At 44.0% G+C, this 18,533-nt stretch overlaps 1 protein-coding gene across 1 annotated transcript in view; it reads right to left on the reverse strand.

Annotated features, from left to right (window-relative positions):
* LOC132823489 (calcium/calmodulin-dependent protein kinase type II subunit alpha) overlaps positions 1-18,533 on the reverse strand; it is a 240,250-nt gene that overhangs the window by 84,735 nt on the left and 136,982 nt on the right. The window contains exon 4 of the mRNA XM_060837410.1: positions 1,787-1,841. Within this exon, the coding sequence (XP_060693393.1) occupies positions 1,787-1,841 (55 nt within the window). The remainder of the gene's footprint in view (positions 1-1,786; positions 1,842-18,533) is intronic.

An 18,533-nucleotide genomic window follows, 5' to 3' on the forward strand; every position in this document is an offset into this window, starting at 1 on the left:
GCACCACAGAGGCAGTTATTACACAGAAATTGACACCAAATTGCTGAATGCTGTAATGGCTCTCAAGGGGTAAACATTCCCGATCCATTGGCTTCACCCATTTAACTGAAGTCACAGACACTCTGTGGGTGGAGATAAGGAGTTCTACTCCGATTTTTAGAGGGAGCAGATGGATCTGTACCACCTCTGGGTCAATGTGCCTGACAAAATGGAGTTGTTTATTGCTATCATACAATAAAAGTTCTTGTAATCTGAGAACATTGCCTCTTCTGTAGATACTCTACAGTGGCGTACACTCTGCCATTAATCACTAAGTAGACTCTAAGTAAAAGCACAGACAAAGGATGACTGGAGGCAGTGACCCGTCTCAAACAACTTTAGCTACAAAATGTACTTGTGGAGGTGGCACAAGGGTTCAGTAGTGGCCATCTGTGACAATGCCACACAAATCACGTGAGGAAACCTTTAAGGTAGGCAACCAGAGATTTAAGAAGCAGGACATAAAGTTGGACAGAGATAGACAAAGAGAGAGAGAGAGTTGGAGAAGCAGATTATTTGGGTGACTGTTCTAGGATTTAGAGTCCTGGTAACTGAAGTCATGTGGATGAAGGGGGTGTGGAAGGTACAAAAGAGCAGAGTTCGAGGGAAGAAGGATAAAGGTTAAAGAGCAGGTGGAGGTTACATAGTTAGAGAAGGACATAGCATGTTGGAAATTTTGGAACTACAAAATATTACACATGAAAGTGTTAATTAATTTTCAACCTTAAAGTACGTCACCCATTGTCACAAATTAAATTTTGCAGCAGACTGGGGGCTCTAGTTACACTCACTCTGTGCTGCTCTCCAATATAACTGTCTTTCTGACTTTGTAGCACTCCCTCTGACAGTGCTGACCAACTCCCTCAGTACTCACCAACAACAATGCAGCTTCAGCACTGCGCCTCCAACAGTACAGAGCTCCCTCAGCACTGACCCTCCGACAGTCCCTCAGCACTGTGCCGGACAGTGCGGTGTTCCCTCAGCACTGACCCTCCAACAGTGTGGCACTGCCTCAGCACTGACCCTCCGACAGTCCCTCAGCACTGTGCCGGACAGTGCGGTGTTCCCTCAGCACTGACCCTCCAACAGTGTGGCACTGCCTCAGCACTGACCCTCCGACAGTCCCTCAGCACTGTGCCAGACAGTGCGGTGTTCCCTCAGCACTGATCCTCCAACAGTGTGGCACTGTCTCAGCACTGACCCTCTGACAGTCTGGCACTCCCTCAGCACTGACCCCATGACAGTGCAGCGCTCCTTCAGTACTGACCCTGTGACAGTGCAGCACTCCCTCCGTACTGACCCTCCGACAGTGCAGCACTCCCTCAGTACTCTCTCAGTACTGACCCCATGACAGTGCAGCACTCCCTCAGTACTGACCCCATGACAGTGCAGCACTCCCTCAGTACTGCCCTCTGCCAGTGTAGCACTCCCTCAGTACTGACCCTCTGACAGTGCGGCACTCCCTGTTTATTGACCCTCTGACAGTGCAGCACCCCCTCAGTACTGACCCTGTGACAGTATGGTGCTCTCTCACTGCTGATCCTCAAACTTTGATGGTGCAGCACTCCCTCAGTATTCCCCCCATCCCCAAGACTGCAGCAGTCTCTGGAGTGTGGCCTGAACCCATGTCCTCTTCCAAGTCTACATGAGATCGTTGATGGAATCAATAAGCATTTGAGGGGAAGTCGTGAGGGAGTGAACATGACTGTTAAATATAACATTTTTAAAAATGTGATGTTCTACTTACAAGTCAAAGATCAGGTAGTGGTGGCCTTCCTCAGATATACTGTCATGCAGTCTCACTGTAAAACAAAGAAAAAAATGAAAATGAATGAAGGGGTCACTTGAGCTAAAAGGCTGATGGACATTAGGAGCCAATCAGAACGGTCTCCTTCACTTACACCACTGAATTCTATTCACAGCACAAGAGGAGTCTATTTGGCCCATTGAGTCTTTCAGGAGGCAATCTCATTAGTCTCAATCCCACAACACACCCCTGCAATTATTTACTCCTCCCTATCCATGCTTAGCCCAGGCAGCTGCCTATCTTGGGCAAAGAACAATAACTGGTTTGTGACACTGTAGGTATTAATTATAAAGACAGCCCTGTTACAATCCTATTATGGCTTGCTAACATTTAAAGAGAAATCCAAGCACTCCATAATTAATGAAAGAATTACACCACAAGATCTCACTTTTGAAACAAAAACAAGCTTTGTTGTAGGTAAGAGCCAAACAAAACAAGCACTGTTAATAACATTACAGTTCAGAATTATTTACCTTTTGAATTGAGTTCTACTTTGCATTCAACTCCAAGAATTTTCTTTCTGTTACAGAAATTCTAATGGTTCATTAACTTCTTTCTGAACCAACTTACAAGGTATGCCACAGTCCTCTGGAAATTACTTTAATTCTCCTCAGTGTTCTAGATATTCTTCAAGAGAATATTTTACATGGATCCTTCCATTAGTTTTTTTGGCGAAGTAATCCTTCAAGTATTTTTTAATGACTCAGCACTTCAGCTGGCTCAAAGCAGACACATAACTACCTTCTCACAATTTCCAAACTAAGTCCACTGACTGCTTTCTACCATAAGGATCTATGAGAAACACTGAAAATTTCTCCCCCCAGCTGCAAATGAGGTAAATCCCTGTATTTTCCATACAACAAATTCAAACAAAACCTGCATTCCATCCACATACTGCACAGTGAATGATAAAGTTGTTTTTTTTTTGCTTTAAGTGCAGACTCAACTTGTAATCATCTCATACTGCTGTCTTCATCCAATGAGATGGAGGCTATACCAACAAAACCAAAATAAAAGAAGCTTTGATTCCGAACAACCCATTTCAATGACAATATGGTGTACTTTGGGATTTCAACAATAAATGAAAACACGTTATTACTTACAGTGTGGAAACAGGCCCTTCGGCCCAATAAGTCCACACCGACCCGCCAAAGTGCAACCCACCCATACCCCTACACTTACCCCTTCACCTAACACTACGGGCAATTTAGCACGGCCAATTCACCCGACCTACACATCTTTGGACTGTGGGAGGAAACCGGAGCACCCGGAGGAAACCCACGCAGACACGGGGAGAATGTACAAACTCCACACAGTGAGTCACCTGAGGTGGGAATTGAACCCGGGTCTCTGGTGCTGTGAGGCAGTAGTGCTAACCACTGTGCCACCGTGTCGCCCACTACCACCGTGCTGCTCACTTGCCACCATGCCGCCCACTTATCTTCACTTTGATTCAGAAACCCATATGAACAACTTATATTTCGAATGGGTATAATTGATGTCTCACCTGACTACCTGGTTCTCCTAAGAGGACTAGAGAAGGGACATGCATTATTTAGACTGTTGTTCACTATCAACTTGATCCTTCAAAGATAAACGCAGATTAATTATGATTCATATTGCATGTAGGGCAGAATTTTCTTTGCCAGTTTCTCAAACAGATGCCCCAATTTCTTATACTGAAAACTTTAATTTCTAAAATTGAGAATTATATTCTGAACCATACAAATTAAGACCTAAATATTTGCAGCAGTCTTTACTTAAAAGTCAGAAAACTTCATCAGGCATTCATAACCTGTCATTGAATCTTAACCATCACATTCAATTCTTCTACTGTTCCCACCAGCTTCTTCTTATCAACCTATGGGTCCCTTTCTTGCCTTTAACTTTGAAAAGTCGATTTGTTTTCTCTGTTTTTCAGGGTAGTTGGTGTAAAAGTCTAAAAGAATAAAGACTTTTCACCTTAAACTGAGAGACAGAGAATGTACCCCAGTTTAGCTCATTCTTCTGTAGATACCTGATATTTCTAGGACTTGAATCTCAACAAACTCCTTTGATGACCACCATAGGTTTTGGGATTTGTGATGTCAGGAGAAGTGTTTGGCTGGATTGTAGGACTTATTTATTCATGTAGATATCACTGGCACAGCCAGAATTTATTGCCTATCTGTAAATGCCCAGAGTGCAGTTAAATGGTACATACATTGCTGTGGATCTGGAGTCACATGTAGGCCAGACCAAGTAAGGACTGCAGTTTCCCTTCCCTAAAAGACATCAGTGAGCAGGATGTTTTTTATCCCCCATCAATCGACAATAGTCATACTATATCACCAGTGCTTCACCGGAGGCTCACTGATGATGTCACCTAATATGGTGACGAAATGCCTGAAAAAGAACCTTCCAGCTCAGTGAGCAAACTTATATCCAGAACCTCAACCTGAGCTACAAATCTTCTCAAAACTTGTGAATGGACAATAGTTTCATAGTCATCATTAAATTCTTAATTTCAGATTTGCATTGAATTCAAATTGCACCCATCTGCCATGGCAGGATTCAAACCAGGGTCCCTAGAACATTAGCTGATTTCTGGATTAATCATTTGGTGATAAAACCACTCAGCCATTGCTGGGTGGGTAGGAGTGAGGGATGTGGGGAGAATGTGGTTGGATGGCAGTAGGGGGAAATAGTGCTTGGCTGGATGTGAGAGATACAGGGAATAGGTGGGTAGGGGTAAGGGATATGGGGAGTAGGTGGATATGGGTAAGGGATATGGGGAGTAAGTGGGTATGGGTGAAGGATATGGGAAGTAAGTGGGTAGGGATGAGGGATATAGGAACTGGATGGGGAGGGGTGAGCGATATGGGAAGTAGGTGGGTAGGGTGAGAGATGGGGGAGTAGGTGGACAGGGGTGAGGGACATAGGGAGTAGGTGGGAAGGGTAAGGGGTATAGGGAAATGGTGGTTGACAATGTGTGAAGAACATGGGGAGTAGGTGTGGTTGTGGATAAGAGATATAAGGAGTAGGTGAGTACCCGTGAAATATATGGGGAGAGGTTGGTTGTGTGGGGTGGGAGATATGGGATAAAGTTGGACGCAGGTGAGGGATATGATGAGACAGTGGTTGGATTAGCAAGAGAGATCTAGAGAGAAGGTGGATTGGTAGAGGTAAAGGCTATGAAAGAAGGTGTGTAAATGGGGGTGAAGGAATTGGAGAGAAGGAAAAGATTGATAATTGATTATCTTATATATTCAGAGGATTTGTGTTGCTTTCACACAATAGGAACCATTCCTATCTATGTTCAGTCATTTTCATGATGTGCTGAAACAGCCCAAAATGGAGGACAGGTCCCAATCTTACAAGTAGCCTCCTCACCAAATGAAGAGGCCTGCTTTGGAGATCACACAGTGCTTGAAAGATTGGCAAATTGACATCTAATGTCAAGACAGAAAATTTCCAATTGTGAACAAATCAAGATCTGGAGAGCGACCTCTTGGAGCTTAACAGACTAGGCCTGATCAGTAATAAAACTGACAGCATCCTATCCTCCTTACAGCACTTCAATAAAACTGCTTTACAACCAATGATTTATTCTGAAGGAAGACTCTCAGGGGAGTGTCTGAGACCAAATTATTTTCAGCTGCTTCATCAATGACCTATCCTCCATCATAAGGTCAGAAGTGGGAATGTTCACTGATGTTTACACAATGTTCAGCACCTTCAGATACTGAAGCAGCCCATGTCCGTAGGCAGCAAGACCTGGCAAAATCCAAATTTGGGTAGGTAATGTTCTCACCATGCAGTTGCTAGGCAATGACCATCTCCAATGTGGGAGAATCTAACCATCTCCCCTTGACATTCAAATAGCATTGCATTTCTATAGATTGTTTCCCAAATGAGCTTTGGCGAATCAAAGGGGAATTCCATGACCTTTGTAATCCCTTTTGAATTCCTTGATGTTTTCTGGAGTTGGCATACTCATGTTCAGTTGTAAGATAAAGTTGGAGGGAATCCTGAGGGATAGGATGTACATGCATTTGGAAAGGCAAGGACTGATTAGGGATAGTCAACATAGCTTTGTGTGTGGGAAATCATGTCTCACAAACTTGATTGAGTTTTTTGAAGAAGTAACAAAGAGGATTAATGAGGGCAGAGCGGTAGATGTGATCTACATGGACTTCAGTAAGGTGTTCGACAAGGTTCCCCATGGGAGACTGATTAGCAAGGTTAGATCTCATGGAACACAGGGAGAACTAGCCATTTGGATGCAGAGCTGGCTCAAAGGTCGAAGACAGAGGGTGGTGGTGGAGGGTTGTTTTTCAGACTGGAGGCCTGTGACCAGTAGAGTACCACAAGGATCGGTACTGGGCCCTCTACTTTTGTCATTTACTAAAATGATTTGGATGCAAGCATAAGAGGTACAGTTAATAAGTTTGCACATGACACCAAAATTGGAGGTGTAGGGACAGCGAATAAGGTTACCTCAGATTACAACAGGATCTGGACCAGATGGGCCAATGGGCCAAGAAGTGGCAGATGGAATTTAATTCAGATAAATATGAGGTGCTGCATTTTCGGAAAGCAAATCTTTGCAGGACTTATACACTTAATGGTTAAGGCCTCAGGAGTGTTGCTGAAGAAAGAGACCTTGGAGTGCAGGTTCATAGCTCCTGGAAAGTGGAGTGGCAGGTAGATAGGATAGTGAAGAAAGTGTTTGGTATGCTTTCCTTTTATTGGTCAGAGTATTGAGTACAGGAGTTGGGAAGTCATGTTGCGGCTGTACAGGACATTGGTTAGGCCACTGTTGGAATATTGCGTGCAATTCTGGTCTCCTTCCTATTGGAAAGATGTTGTGAAACTTGACCTTATAGAGGTTTACAAAATTATGAGGGGCATGGATAGGATAAACAGACAAAGTCTTTTCCCTAGGGTGGGGAGTCCAGAACTAGAAGGCATCGGATTAGGGTGAGAGGGGAAAGATATAATAGGGACCTAAGGGGCAACTTTTTCACGCAGAGGGTGGTACGTGTATGGAATGAGCTGCCAGAGGAAGTGGTGGAGGCTGGTACAATTGCAACATTTAAGAGGCATTTGGATGGGTATATGAATAGGAAGGGTTTGGAGGGATATGGGCTGGGTGCTGGCAAGTGGGGGTAGATTGGGTTGGGATATCTGGTCAGCGTGGACAGGTTGGACAGAAGGACCTTTGGGATAAAAGGTTCTTTTTCGGAATGGCAGCCGGTGACAAGCGGTGCCCCGCAGGGTTCAGTGTTGGGGCCGCAGCTGTTCACGTTATATATTAATGATCTGGATGAAGGGACTGGGGGCATTCTAGCGAAGTTTGCCGATGATACGAAGTTAGGTGGATAGGCAGGTAGTACTGAGGAAGTGGGGAGGCTGCAGAAGGATCTAGACAGTTTGGGAGAGTGATCCAGGAAATGGCTGACGGAATTCAACGTGAGCAAATGCGAGGTTTTGCACTTTGGAAAAAGGAATACAAGCATGGACTTCTTTCTAAACGGTGAGAAAATTCATAAAGCCAAAGTACAAAGGGATCTGGGAGTGCTAGTCGAGGATTCTCTAAAGGTAAACATGCAGGTTGAGTCCGTGATTAAGAAAGCGAATGCAATGTTGTCATTTATCTCAAGAGGGTTGGAATATAAAAGTACCGTTGTGCTACTGAGACTTTATAAAGCTCTGGTTAGGCCCCATTTGGAGTACTGTGTCCAGTTTTGATCCCCACACCTCAGGAAGGACATACTGGCACTGGAGCATGTCCAGCGGAGATTCACACGGATGATCCCTGGAATGGTAGGTTTAACATGCAAGGAACGGCTGAGGATCCTGGGATTGTATTCATTGGAGTTTAGAAGATTCAGGGGAGATCTAATAGAAATTTACAAGATAATACATGGCTTGGAAAGGGTGGACACAGCCTTAGAATTAGAGGGGGTAAATTCAGAACAGAACTGCGGAGACATTTCTTCAGCCAGAGAGTGGTGGGCCTGTGGAATTCATTGCTGCAGAGTGCAGTGGAGGCCGGGACGGTAAATGTCTTCAAGGCAGAGATTGATAAATTCTTGATGCCCCAAGGAATTAAGGGCTATGGGGAGAATGCGGGTAAGTGGAGTTGAAATGCCCATCAGCCATGATTGAATGGCAGAGTGGACTCGATGGGCCGAATGGCCTTACTTCCACTCCTATGTCTTATGGTCTTATGGTCTGATTCCGTGCTGTACATCTCTATGACTCTATGACTCTAAAATTCCCTCCAAGTCCAACATCATCCTGACTTTTCTATTGCTATTCTTTAAGAGTCACTGGGTTTAGATCCTAGAACTCCCTTTCTAATAGCATGTGGAAAGATCTACAGCACAAGGACTGCAGTGGCTCAGGAAGGCTTTTTGCTACCACTTTCTCAAAGATATCTTGGGGTGGGCAATAAATGTTGGCCCAGCCACAGATGACTACTTGCCTTGAATGAAAGAAAAAGAAACATCATGCAGATGAATAGGAACTGAATTGAGGAAGGTGCCATGAACAGTGAATTTGTTAATGACTTGAATCATCTGATTTTCATAGAAAGAATCCCTACAGTGTGGAAACAGGCCATTAAGCCTAACAAGATCACATTGACCCTCCAAAGCGTATTCGACCCATTCCCCTACTACTCTACATTTCCCACATCCCTCCAAAACATTCCTGAAGAAGGGCTCTTGCCCGAAATGTCAACTCTCCTGCTCCTTGGATGCTGCCTGGCCTGCTGCGCTTTTCCAGCAACAGATTTTCATTTCCCCTGACTAATCTACCTAACGTGCCTGGACACAGTAGCATGGCCAATTCACCTAACCTGCGCATCTTTGGACTGTGGGAGGAAACCCACTCAGCCATGGGGAGAAAGTGCAAACTCCACATAGCCATTACCCGTGGCTGGAATCAAAGCTGAGTCCCTAGCGCTGTGAGGTATCAGTGCTAACCACTGAGTCACTGTACTCACCAAGTGATTGTCTTTTCTATTCTATAAAAGGATGGTAAAGGGGTGTTTTGTGTCTTGTTGGTGAGGTAATGGACCCTTGGTTTAATGTTTCACCTGAGAGACACAGGGAGAGAGGGAGAGAGAAAGAGAGAGAGAGAGAGAGAGAGAGAGAAAGACAGAGACAGAGACAGAGACAGAAAGAGCAAGAAGGGAAAGAGACCTCCAAGAGATCAGCCATTCTTATCTCTTTGCAGAGGGTGGCAATTCAGAAAGCTGAGAAGCCACTTGTGATTGCAGAAAGGTTATAAGCAAAAGTAATAGAGCATTCAGTTCCACATCCGTAACGCACATCATCCTCAGTCAATTACCAAAGAAATGATTCAATTATTTCAGACATGTTGCAATTGAGCATAGCATGAGGTCAAGAAAGATAACAGGCAGAACAAGCAAGGGCTTCACCAAGTGTGGATCTTCAGTGTGGCTGCATTCATGCAGAAAGGGAGTGCGTTGGAGTTACCCATGTCTTAATTTTCAGCAGACATTTGATAAGGTCGATTCGCAAACACTTTCATAGAAATTGCAAGATCATAATAAAATCAAGAGGCGTTCTTAAACTGGCTTGACATGAAAACAGAAGCTGTTCTCTGTGTCTCAGTGGGTAGCACTCCTTGGTCTCTGAATCAGGAGAGTGTGGGTTCAAGTCCCAGAGTGTACAGGCTTGAGGAAGTCACCCAGGCTGATACTCTGAGAAAAGTACTCAGGCTTTGCTGCAAGTTGGAAGGATTTTTCATTTTGGATGAGGTGATAAACCGTGGTCACACCTGCCCTCTCAGGAGGATTTAAAAGATCCACTGGCTGCTATTTCCAAGAAGAATTGGATGAGTTTTCCCCAGTGCGCTGTGCCACTTATTATCCATTCCGTATCATTAAAAGAGGGGATGGTGTGTGCTCATTATCGTATTGAATTTTGTGGAATCTTGCTGTGAGAAATTTAATTATGTTTCCTACATTCCAACAGTGAGTGTACTTTCTTGGTAGTCAAGTGCTTTCTGAGGTCTCAAAAGATGCTATGGAAATGCAAATAGTTTCTTTTTTGGATGGTGGTAATTGAATATAGCTTTAAACAGAACACAATGCTATCCTCTTGTGTCACACACTCCCAGTGAAGTTCTCCCTTAGACCCTGATCTCTGGGTAGTGTTATTCACTGCCACACAGCCTTGAAATCAAGGGCAATTGCTCACAGCTCAGTTGTTGTGTCTGAGATTGAGAGAATGTTGACGCTTGTTGGGGGGTTAGTAACAAGGAAGCATTCCGTTAATTGGAGGGAGAGTACTGAGAGAGTGCTGTACTCCACATGTGGTAATACTGAGTCATAGAGTCATACTGAACAGAAACAGATATTTTTGCCCAACCAGTCCATGTCGAACATAATCCTACCTGCCTGCTTCTCACCCACATCCCTCCAAACCTTTCCAATTCATGTACTTATCCAACTGTCTTTTAAATGTTGTAATTGTACTCACACTCAGCACTTCCTGGGGAAGCTCATGCCATACACAAACCACCCTCTTGAGTGGCAGTTCTGAAGGAGTGTTGCATCTCCTGGAGGGTCAGTACTCGCAATCCAGAATCCCAGGCTGATGTTCTGGGTCATGGGTTCAAATCTGATTGTGGCAGACTGTGAAATTTGAATTTAGTAAAATCTGGAATGGAGAACTGGCCTAGTGAAAACCATCGAGGAGAAAGTGAGGTCTGCAGATGCTGGAGATCACAGCTGAAAATGTGTTGCTGGAAAAGCGCAGCAGGTCAGGCATTCCTGATGAAGGGCTTATGCCCGAAACATCGAATTTCCTGTTCCTTGGATGCTGCCTGACCTGCTGCGCTTTTCCAGCAACACATTTTCAGCTAGTGAAAACCATGTCAATCGTCTTTCAAAAACAAAACTCATTTGGTTCACTAATGTCCTTTTGAGAAGGAAATCTTCTGCTATTACCTGGTCTGACTTACATGTGACTCCAGACCCACGGAAATGTGAATAACTCTTAACTACTATCTCTAGGCAATTAGGGATGGGCAACAAATGCTGGTCTAGGTAATGAAGCCACCCAAATAAAAATAATTTCAGACAGCGGTTAAGAGTTAAGAGAGAAAGAGTTCAGTATCACACAATCAGGCAACAACTACTTTTCCTCTTGGCTGTGAGAAGGAAGGGTAATCCACGCAGAGACAAGACCACAGGGAAGTGCTAACAGTGATATAAAACCTCCAGGAACATGTCCTACCTGCCCAGGTAGTGAACCTTAACTTCAACTTCATTGCTATCATTACCATTCCAGAGAGATAATGGGGTCAGAATGATCAAATTGTGGTGTGATCCCAATTAGTTCTGGATCATTTGTGGAAAATCTCGTGTTTAAAAAGCCAATCCTTGTTTTCAAATCCCTGTACAGCCTCAGCCCTCCAACACTCTACACTGTTCCACTTCTGGCCTTTTGAATATTCAAGATTTTAATCATTCCATAGTTGGCCACTGTCTGTTTCCCGAGGCTAACCTTTGGAATCCCATCCCCACACATTGCCACCTTGTTTTCCCCATTAAAACCCACAGCCTTGATTTCCTGTCTTAATATCCCCTTATGTAGTTTGGTGATTACATTTTGCTGGATCCACTCTCCTGTGAAAAATCTTGGGCGGCACGGTGGCACAGTGGTAGGGCGGCACGGTGGCACAGTGGTTAGCACTGCTGCCTCACAGCGCCTGTAGACCCGGGTTCAATTCCCGACTCAGGCGACTGACTGTGTGGAGTTTGCATGTTCTCCCCGTGTCTGCGTGGGTTTCCTCCGGGTGCTCCGGTTTCCTCCCACAGTCACAAAGATGTGCGGGTCAGGTGAATTGGCCAAGCTAAATTGCCCGTAGTGTTAGGTAAGGGGTATGGGTGGGTTGCGCTTCGGCGGGTCGGTGTGGACTTGTTGGGCCGAAGGGCCTGTTTCCACACTGTAAGTCTAATCTAATCTAAGATGATGTTAAAGACACTTTATAAATGCAAATCGTTGTTGTTGGATCTTTACAGAGAAGTCGGGTTTGTTGTCTAATTCAGAAGGAACTATTCCGTAGACCCAATCCCAAACCTTGCAGCTTACTGAACCTGAAAATTATTATTTTTTTTGTTTTTTATTTATTCACAGAGTACAGGCATTGTGCATCCGTAATTGTCCTGGCGAAGGGAATGATTAAAGTTGCTGGGAAAGCTCAGCAGGTCAGGCAGCATCTGTGGAGAGAAATCAGTGTTAACATTTCTGGTCAAGTGACCCTTCCTCAGAACTGGTAGTGATGAGTTGCCTTCTTGAACTATGATGTCCTCGGGCATAGGGACCCCCACATTGCTGTTTGAGAGGGAGTACAGGATTTTGACATATTGGCTGTTAAAAAGAAATGGCAATATATTTCTAAGACAGGATGGTGAGTGACTTGGAGGGGAACTTGAAGGTGGTGTTGTTCCCATGTATCTGCTGCCCTTGTCCTTCTACACAAAAGTGTAGTCTTGAGTTTGGAAAATGCTGTCAGAAAACTCTTGGTGAAATTCTACAGTGCAGTACTGAATGATACCGCAAACAATCTATACAGTATACCCCTGTTGCAAAGTTCTTGAAGTATTACAGAGGGTTGGGTACCACCAGTTCTGAAGAAGGGTCACTGGACAGAAACATTAAGTTTGATTTCTCTCCTGCCCGAATGTTTCCAGCAATGTCTGTTTTTGTTTTGATGAGATTATTTTTACATGGAAGCAGGGATCCATAGTATAACAATGCAGTCACTTAGTGAACAAGGGGGTTAAAGCCACATTTTATTCCCCACCCCACTTACAGTTTGTAAATCATGGCCTCCTCTGAATTGAGTTACAGTGTGGAAACAGGCCCTTCGGCCCAACAAGTCCACACCGACCCGCCGAAGCGCAAACCACCCATTCCCCTACATTTATCCCTTCACCTAACACTACAGGCAATTTAGCATGGCCAATTCACCTGACCTGCACATCTTTGGACTGTGGGAGGAAATCGGAGCACCCGGAGGAAACCCACGCAGACATGGGGAGAACGTGCAAACTACACACAGTCAGTCGCCTGAGGCGGGAATTGAACCCAGGTATCTGGCGCTGCGAGGGAATTAAAGAACAGATCAGTCAAGCATCTTTACCTAAATTTCTGTCCTGCATAAAATGGAAGCTCAAACTGTGCAAACATGTTGGGGGAGCAGGGAGTGAGGGTAGTATTAATCTGGATGGAATGCTCTCCATAAGTCACACAGGCTGACAGTCATAGCGCTTAAAGCTCAAAGGTTTGTCTGGGGGTTTCATATTGTGTTTGCAGGCTTTTGGTGGGGGTTGGGGGGTGTGGAGTGGTTCTGTGCCCATAGAGCTGGATTCAAGTTGCCTCAGCGTCGAGAATGGGGTCATCAGGGCTCAGTAGAGTTGCTGATAACTCTAATGTTTCTGATTCTACACCAATATGATTGACTCTGATGTGCCCTCAGAAGTGCCACTCAGTTGTACTTCTGTTGCCTTCAACAGCATTTGGTTTGACACTAGTCGAGGCAACTCATCATGACCCAACAGCAACGTACCTGTGTCTATTTTTGTTGGATTTGGCAGACCTGACTGGTGAATTTCCCAACAAACCTCTCTCTCTCTCACTCTCTCCTTCACAGTTAAGGGATGTGGATAGCCCAGAGAAGGTCAGCATTCATTAGCCATCCCAAACCTCTCACGAAATGGTAATGCTGAGCTGAACTGCTGCAGTTGTCAAAGGTGCTTTCTTTCAGATGGTACACCACAGTGAAGACTCGTGTGCACAGAAAAGATTCTACTTTTCTACAGGAGATGAGCTGGCAATCATTTCCCAGACTTTTGTCAATATTCATCCTCCAAACAGAATCATTAAAGGTGAATTATCTGGCCATTATCACATTGTGGTTGGTGGGAGTCGGTTGCGCATAAATTATTGACTACATTTCCCACATTACCACAGTGATTACACTTTGAGAAGTATTGTATTGGCTGTGTAGCACTTTGGGATTGTTTTATTCATTCATGGGATGAGAGCATTGCTGGTGAGGTCAGCATTTATTGTCCATCCAGAGGGCAGTTAAGAGTCAACCACATTGGGTCTGGAGTCACATGTAGTCCAGACCAGGTAAGGATAACAGTTTTCCTTCCCTAAAGGGATTAGTGAACCAGATGAGTTTTTCCAACAATGGATTCATGGTTATCATTAGACTCTTTAATTCCAATTTTTAAAAATTGAATTCAAATTTCAGCATCTGGTATGGTGGAATTCAAACCCAGGTCCCTGAACATTCTCTGGATCTCTACATGTACAATCTAGCGATAATACGACTAAGCCATCACTTTCCCAGTATGTCCTACAGTTCTGAAAGGTGCTATTGAAATGAAAGTTCCTTTTCCTCCAGGTGCCTCCACTTTCATCACATTGAACTCCATCTGCTACCACGTTACCAACTGTTTTCTCTGCTGGGCTTTGCAACTTGCTGCTGCTGCTATTTGGGTGTCACACAACTTGCTTTCTGCTTGCAAGGTGCAGCCACAACCAGCAATTGTCAAAGTGAAATGCTCAAAGGCATTTCAAAGATACATCGTTTGACACTGAGCCACACAAGGAGATACTAATCCAGGTGAGCAAAGTCTGGTCATCGTCAAATGGAGACCAGAAGTTGAAGCTTTTTGCTGAGAGTAGGACACAAGAAACAGACTTGAAAAAAATTGACAGAGTGCAAGAGGAGGCTGGCTGGTCGGCTGGACCACAACCAAAACAATCCCATTTCTGAGTTCAGGCAGGTAGACTCTGATTTGTTGGGATGTTGCCATGGGAATGCAGAAGAAATCGGCAATCTCTATGACCCATTGTTCCCAATGAACAGGGTGTAAATATCTATAAAATTCATTTTATTTACATAAAACGGAGCCAGGGGTGCCAATCGCTTCAAGCAACTTCATCACACTGTGAGCCTGACTGATTATTTTAAACAGGTTTCGAGTTTAATTCTTAACACATTGTTGGACTGTCTAATCGATATTTGCTAAATGATTTTCAATGGCAGAATCACAGCTGGTGGTGGCTAAACTCCCCTGAGGCCTGATCAAAGACGCGGGTTTTAAGGGTCATTTTAACAAAGGAGAGAAAGAGGATTGATTAAGATTGGGTAGATATGCAAGAAGCTGGAAAGGAAGGAGTACCGAGATTTCAGAGGGTTGTTGGGCTGGAGGTGGTTATAGACCCATTCTGGAGAGTGGGGGGTGGAATGGGTTTGAACAGAAGAATGGTTAAGAGCTGGAACTATTTGTTACTTTTCTCGGCTGTTTACATTGTGCAGAAGCTAAGCTCCATCCGCACCTGAGCATCAACATGTCCCGTAAAGAATAGGTCCATGACCCACCCAATGTAGAACAGCAGTAATTGCTTTTGTTGCTAGGGAATGTTGCTATGGTGTGCATCATGGATACCAACAATAGCAGTGTCAACTAGTCATCAGACTGAAAAAGATAAAGTGTCATTAATGTGCTCAGAACATCAGTACTTTCCGAATACAAGGCATTACATAATTGCAAGGCTGATCGGATAAGTAACAGTTATTGAATCGTATTAGTGAAAAATGGGACTAAGTGTTCCAGGGAGCCTAAGGGGAGATACCATTTACTCTTTGTACTAAAACCGCTTGATTATAGATTGGTGATAATTGCATTCCATTATTGACAGGGCATTAACTGAAGATGTTGCACATTCACCACAATGTGGAGACCAGTAGGTCACGTGTAAATCTTCCAAAATAATCTGAGGCACAGTCACCCATAGAGCAGGTGCCGACTCACTCACAGTGTCATGAATGATACAGCCCAAAATTAAACAGTGATCCAATTAGTTTCCACACCCCCTGCCTTCCACCTCCATTATCTTTCCCCTTTCAAGTATCTATCAATTCTCTTTACACAGTTACGGTCAAATCTATTTTCCCCATCCTTTCAGATAGTGGATTCAATCATTTTCTTTCTCCTGCTTTTCAAAAGTGTATTTATTCATGAGCAGCACTGATAAGGCCAACATTTAGATTCCTATTTACCTGTGATTCCTCTTTCAAGGAACTATGAACCTGCACTTCAAGGTCTCTTTGTTCAGCAACACATCCCAGGACCTTACCATTAAGTATAAGTCCTGCTCTGATTTGCTTTTGCAAAGTGCAGCACCTTACATTTATCTAAATTAAATTGCATCTGCCACACCTCAGCCCATTGGCCCATCTGATCAAGGACCTATTGTACTCTGAGGTAACCTTCTTTGCTGTCCATTCTAGCTCCAATTCTGGTGTCATCTGCAAACTTACTAACTGTATCTCCTATGTTCACATCCAAATCGTTTATCCAAATAAAGAAAGGCAATGGACTCAGCACCGACCTTTGTGGTATACCACTGGTCACAGACCTCCAGTTTGTAAAGTAACCCTCCACCACCACCCTCTGTCTTCTACCTTCGAGCCAGTTCTGCATCCAAATGACTAGTTCTCCATGTATTCTATGTGATCTAACCTTACAAACCAGTCTACTATGAGGAACCTTGTCGAACGCCTTGCTGAAATCCATATAGATCACATCCACCAAGCTGCCCTCATCAATCCTCTTTGTCACTTCTTCACAAAACTCAGTCAAGTTAGTGAGACACAATTTCCCATACAAAAGCTATGTTGACTATCGTTAATCAGTCCTTGTCTTTCCAAATACACGTAAATCCTGTCCCTTAGGGTTCAATCCGACAACTTGCCCATCACTAATGTCAGGCTCACCAGTCTTTAGTTCCCTGGCTTTTCCTGACCATCTTTCTTAAATTGTGATACCACGTTAGCCAACCTCCAGTCTTCTGCCACCTCCACTTGTGGCTATTGATGATACAAATATCTCAGCATGGTATTGTCCATCCCTAATTGCCCTTGAACTATGTGGCTCAGTCAACCTCTTCAGAGGGCACTTAAGAATCTGTAGTCACATGTAGACCAGGTACAAACAGCAGATTCATGTCAGTAAAGGACAGCAGTGAGCCAGATGGTTATTACAAAAGTTAATGGTATTGGCATTGTCTCCATTACTGGGACCAAGGTGAAAAAAGAGAAAGAACTGTGGATGCTGGAAATCAGAAACAAAAACAGCAATTGCTGGGAAAACTCAGCAGGTCTGGCAGCATGTGTGGAGAGAAATCAGAATTAATGTTTCAGAACCAGTGACCCTTCCTCAGAACGGATCTTGTTCTTGTTAACATCCTTCCTGCATTTACCTCCTGATGAAGGATTTATGCCTGAAATGTCGATGCTCTTGCTCCTCGCCTGACCTACTCTACTTTTCCAACACCACACTTTTTGACTCCAATCTCCAGCATCTGCAGTCCTCATTTTCTCCTGCATTTACCCTGTCTAATCCTATTAAAATTGTATAGGCTTCTGTGAGATCACCGTCATTCTTCTGAAATCTAGCAAATAGAGCCCTAACCAATCCAGTCTCTCTTTATAAAGCAGTCCTGTTGCCCAGTACACCTTTGTTGTACTCCCTCCATAGTCAGAGCATCTTTCCTCAGATAAGGAGACAAAGTCTGCACATACTCCCGGTGTGGCCTTACCAATGCCCTGCATAATTGCAGCAAAACATCCCTGCTCCTGTACTCAAATCCTTCACTAACGGAGGACAACATATGCCTTCTTCATCACCTGCTGTACCTTCACGCTTACTCCCAATGGCTGACAAATGAGGTCACCCAGATCTCGTTGAGGCCAACAATAGAATGTTTTCAAGAAGCAGTTAGATATAGGTCTCAAGGCTAAAGCGACCAAAAGAGAAATCTGGAGCAGTTGGATAATCAGCCGCCATCATATTGACTGGGATGGGAGGCTTGGATGGCCAAATGGTCTACTCCTGCTCCAATTTCTATATTCCTGTGTAAATTTGATTCAAAATGCAGAGTTTGGGAAGAGAGAGATCCAACTGAAAGCAATATTTCAAATGTTGACTTAGCTTTTCTCTCTGCAGTGGGCTGGGTTACATGTTTTTAGTGGAGTTAAAATTGAGGGCTCCATTTGCTCTCACCTGACTATCCAAACAAACACCACATGGCTAATTAGAGGCAGACAAGGGAGAGATTGACCAATAGCCAATTAAAGCAGCAAAAGAGCAGTGGGCTCTGTGACCAATCAGGACTGAATGCTGTGGGAAGAAGGGTAAATGCTGCAAACAGGAATTTAGTCACAGCTACAAGTTTTGTGGTCCCTTGCAGGCTAACTGTCTCTTCATATTTTGCTGAAGGTTACAAAACTCTCGGAGATAAGTTATTCAAATAAAGTCAACAGACTTTATAGTTTGTGTGGGCATTGGTAGCTGGGCCCAACATTTATTGCCCAGGAAACAGTTAAGAGTCAATCACATTGCTGTGGATCTGAAGTTACATGGAGTTACCAGACCAGGTAAGTACAGATGATTTCTGTCCCTAATAACATCAGTGAACCAGGTGGTTTGTTGCAACAATTGACAATGGAGGCTATTGCAATAACTTGTGTATTCAATTCAAATTTTAATAATCTATTCCAGAGGGATTTGAATCCACATAGAGTTAGAGAGATGTACAGCATGGAACCAGACCCTTCAGTCCAACTTATCCATGCTGAC

The sequence above is a fragment of the Hemiscyllium ocellatum genome, chromosome 16 (genome assembly GCF_020745735.1).
Source record: "Hemiscyllium ocellatum isolate sHemOce1 chromosome 16, sHemOce1.pat.X.cur, whole genome shotgun sequence".
Taxonomy (NCBI): domain Eukaryota; kingdom Metazoa; phylum Chordata; class Chondrichthyes; order Orectolobiformes; family Hemiscylliidae; genus Hemiscyllium; species Hemiscyllium ocellatum.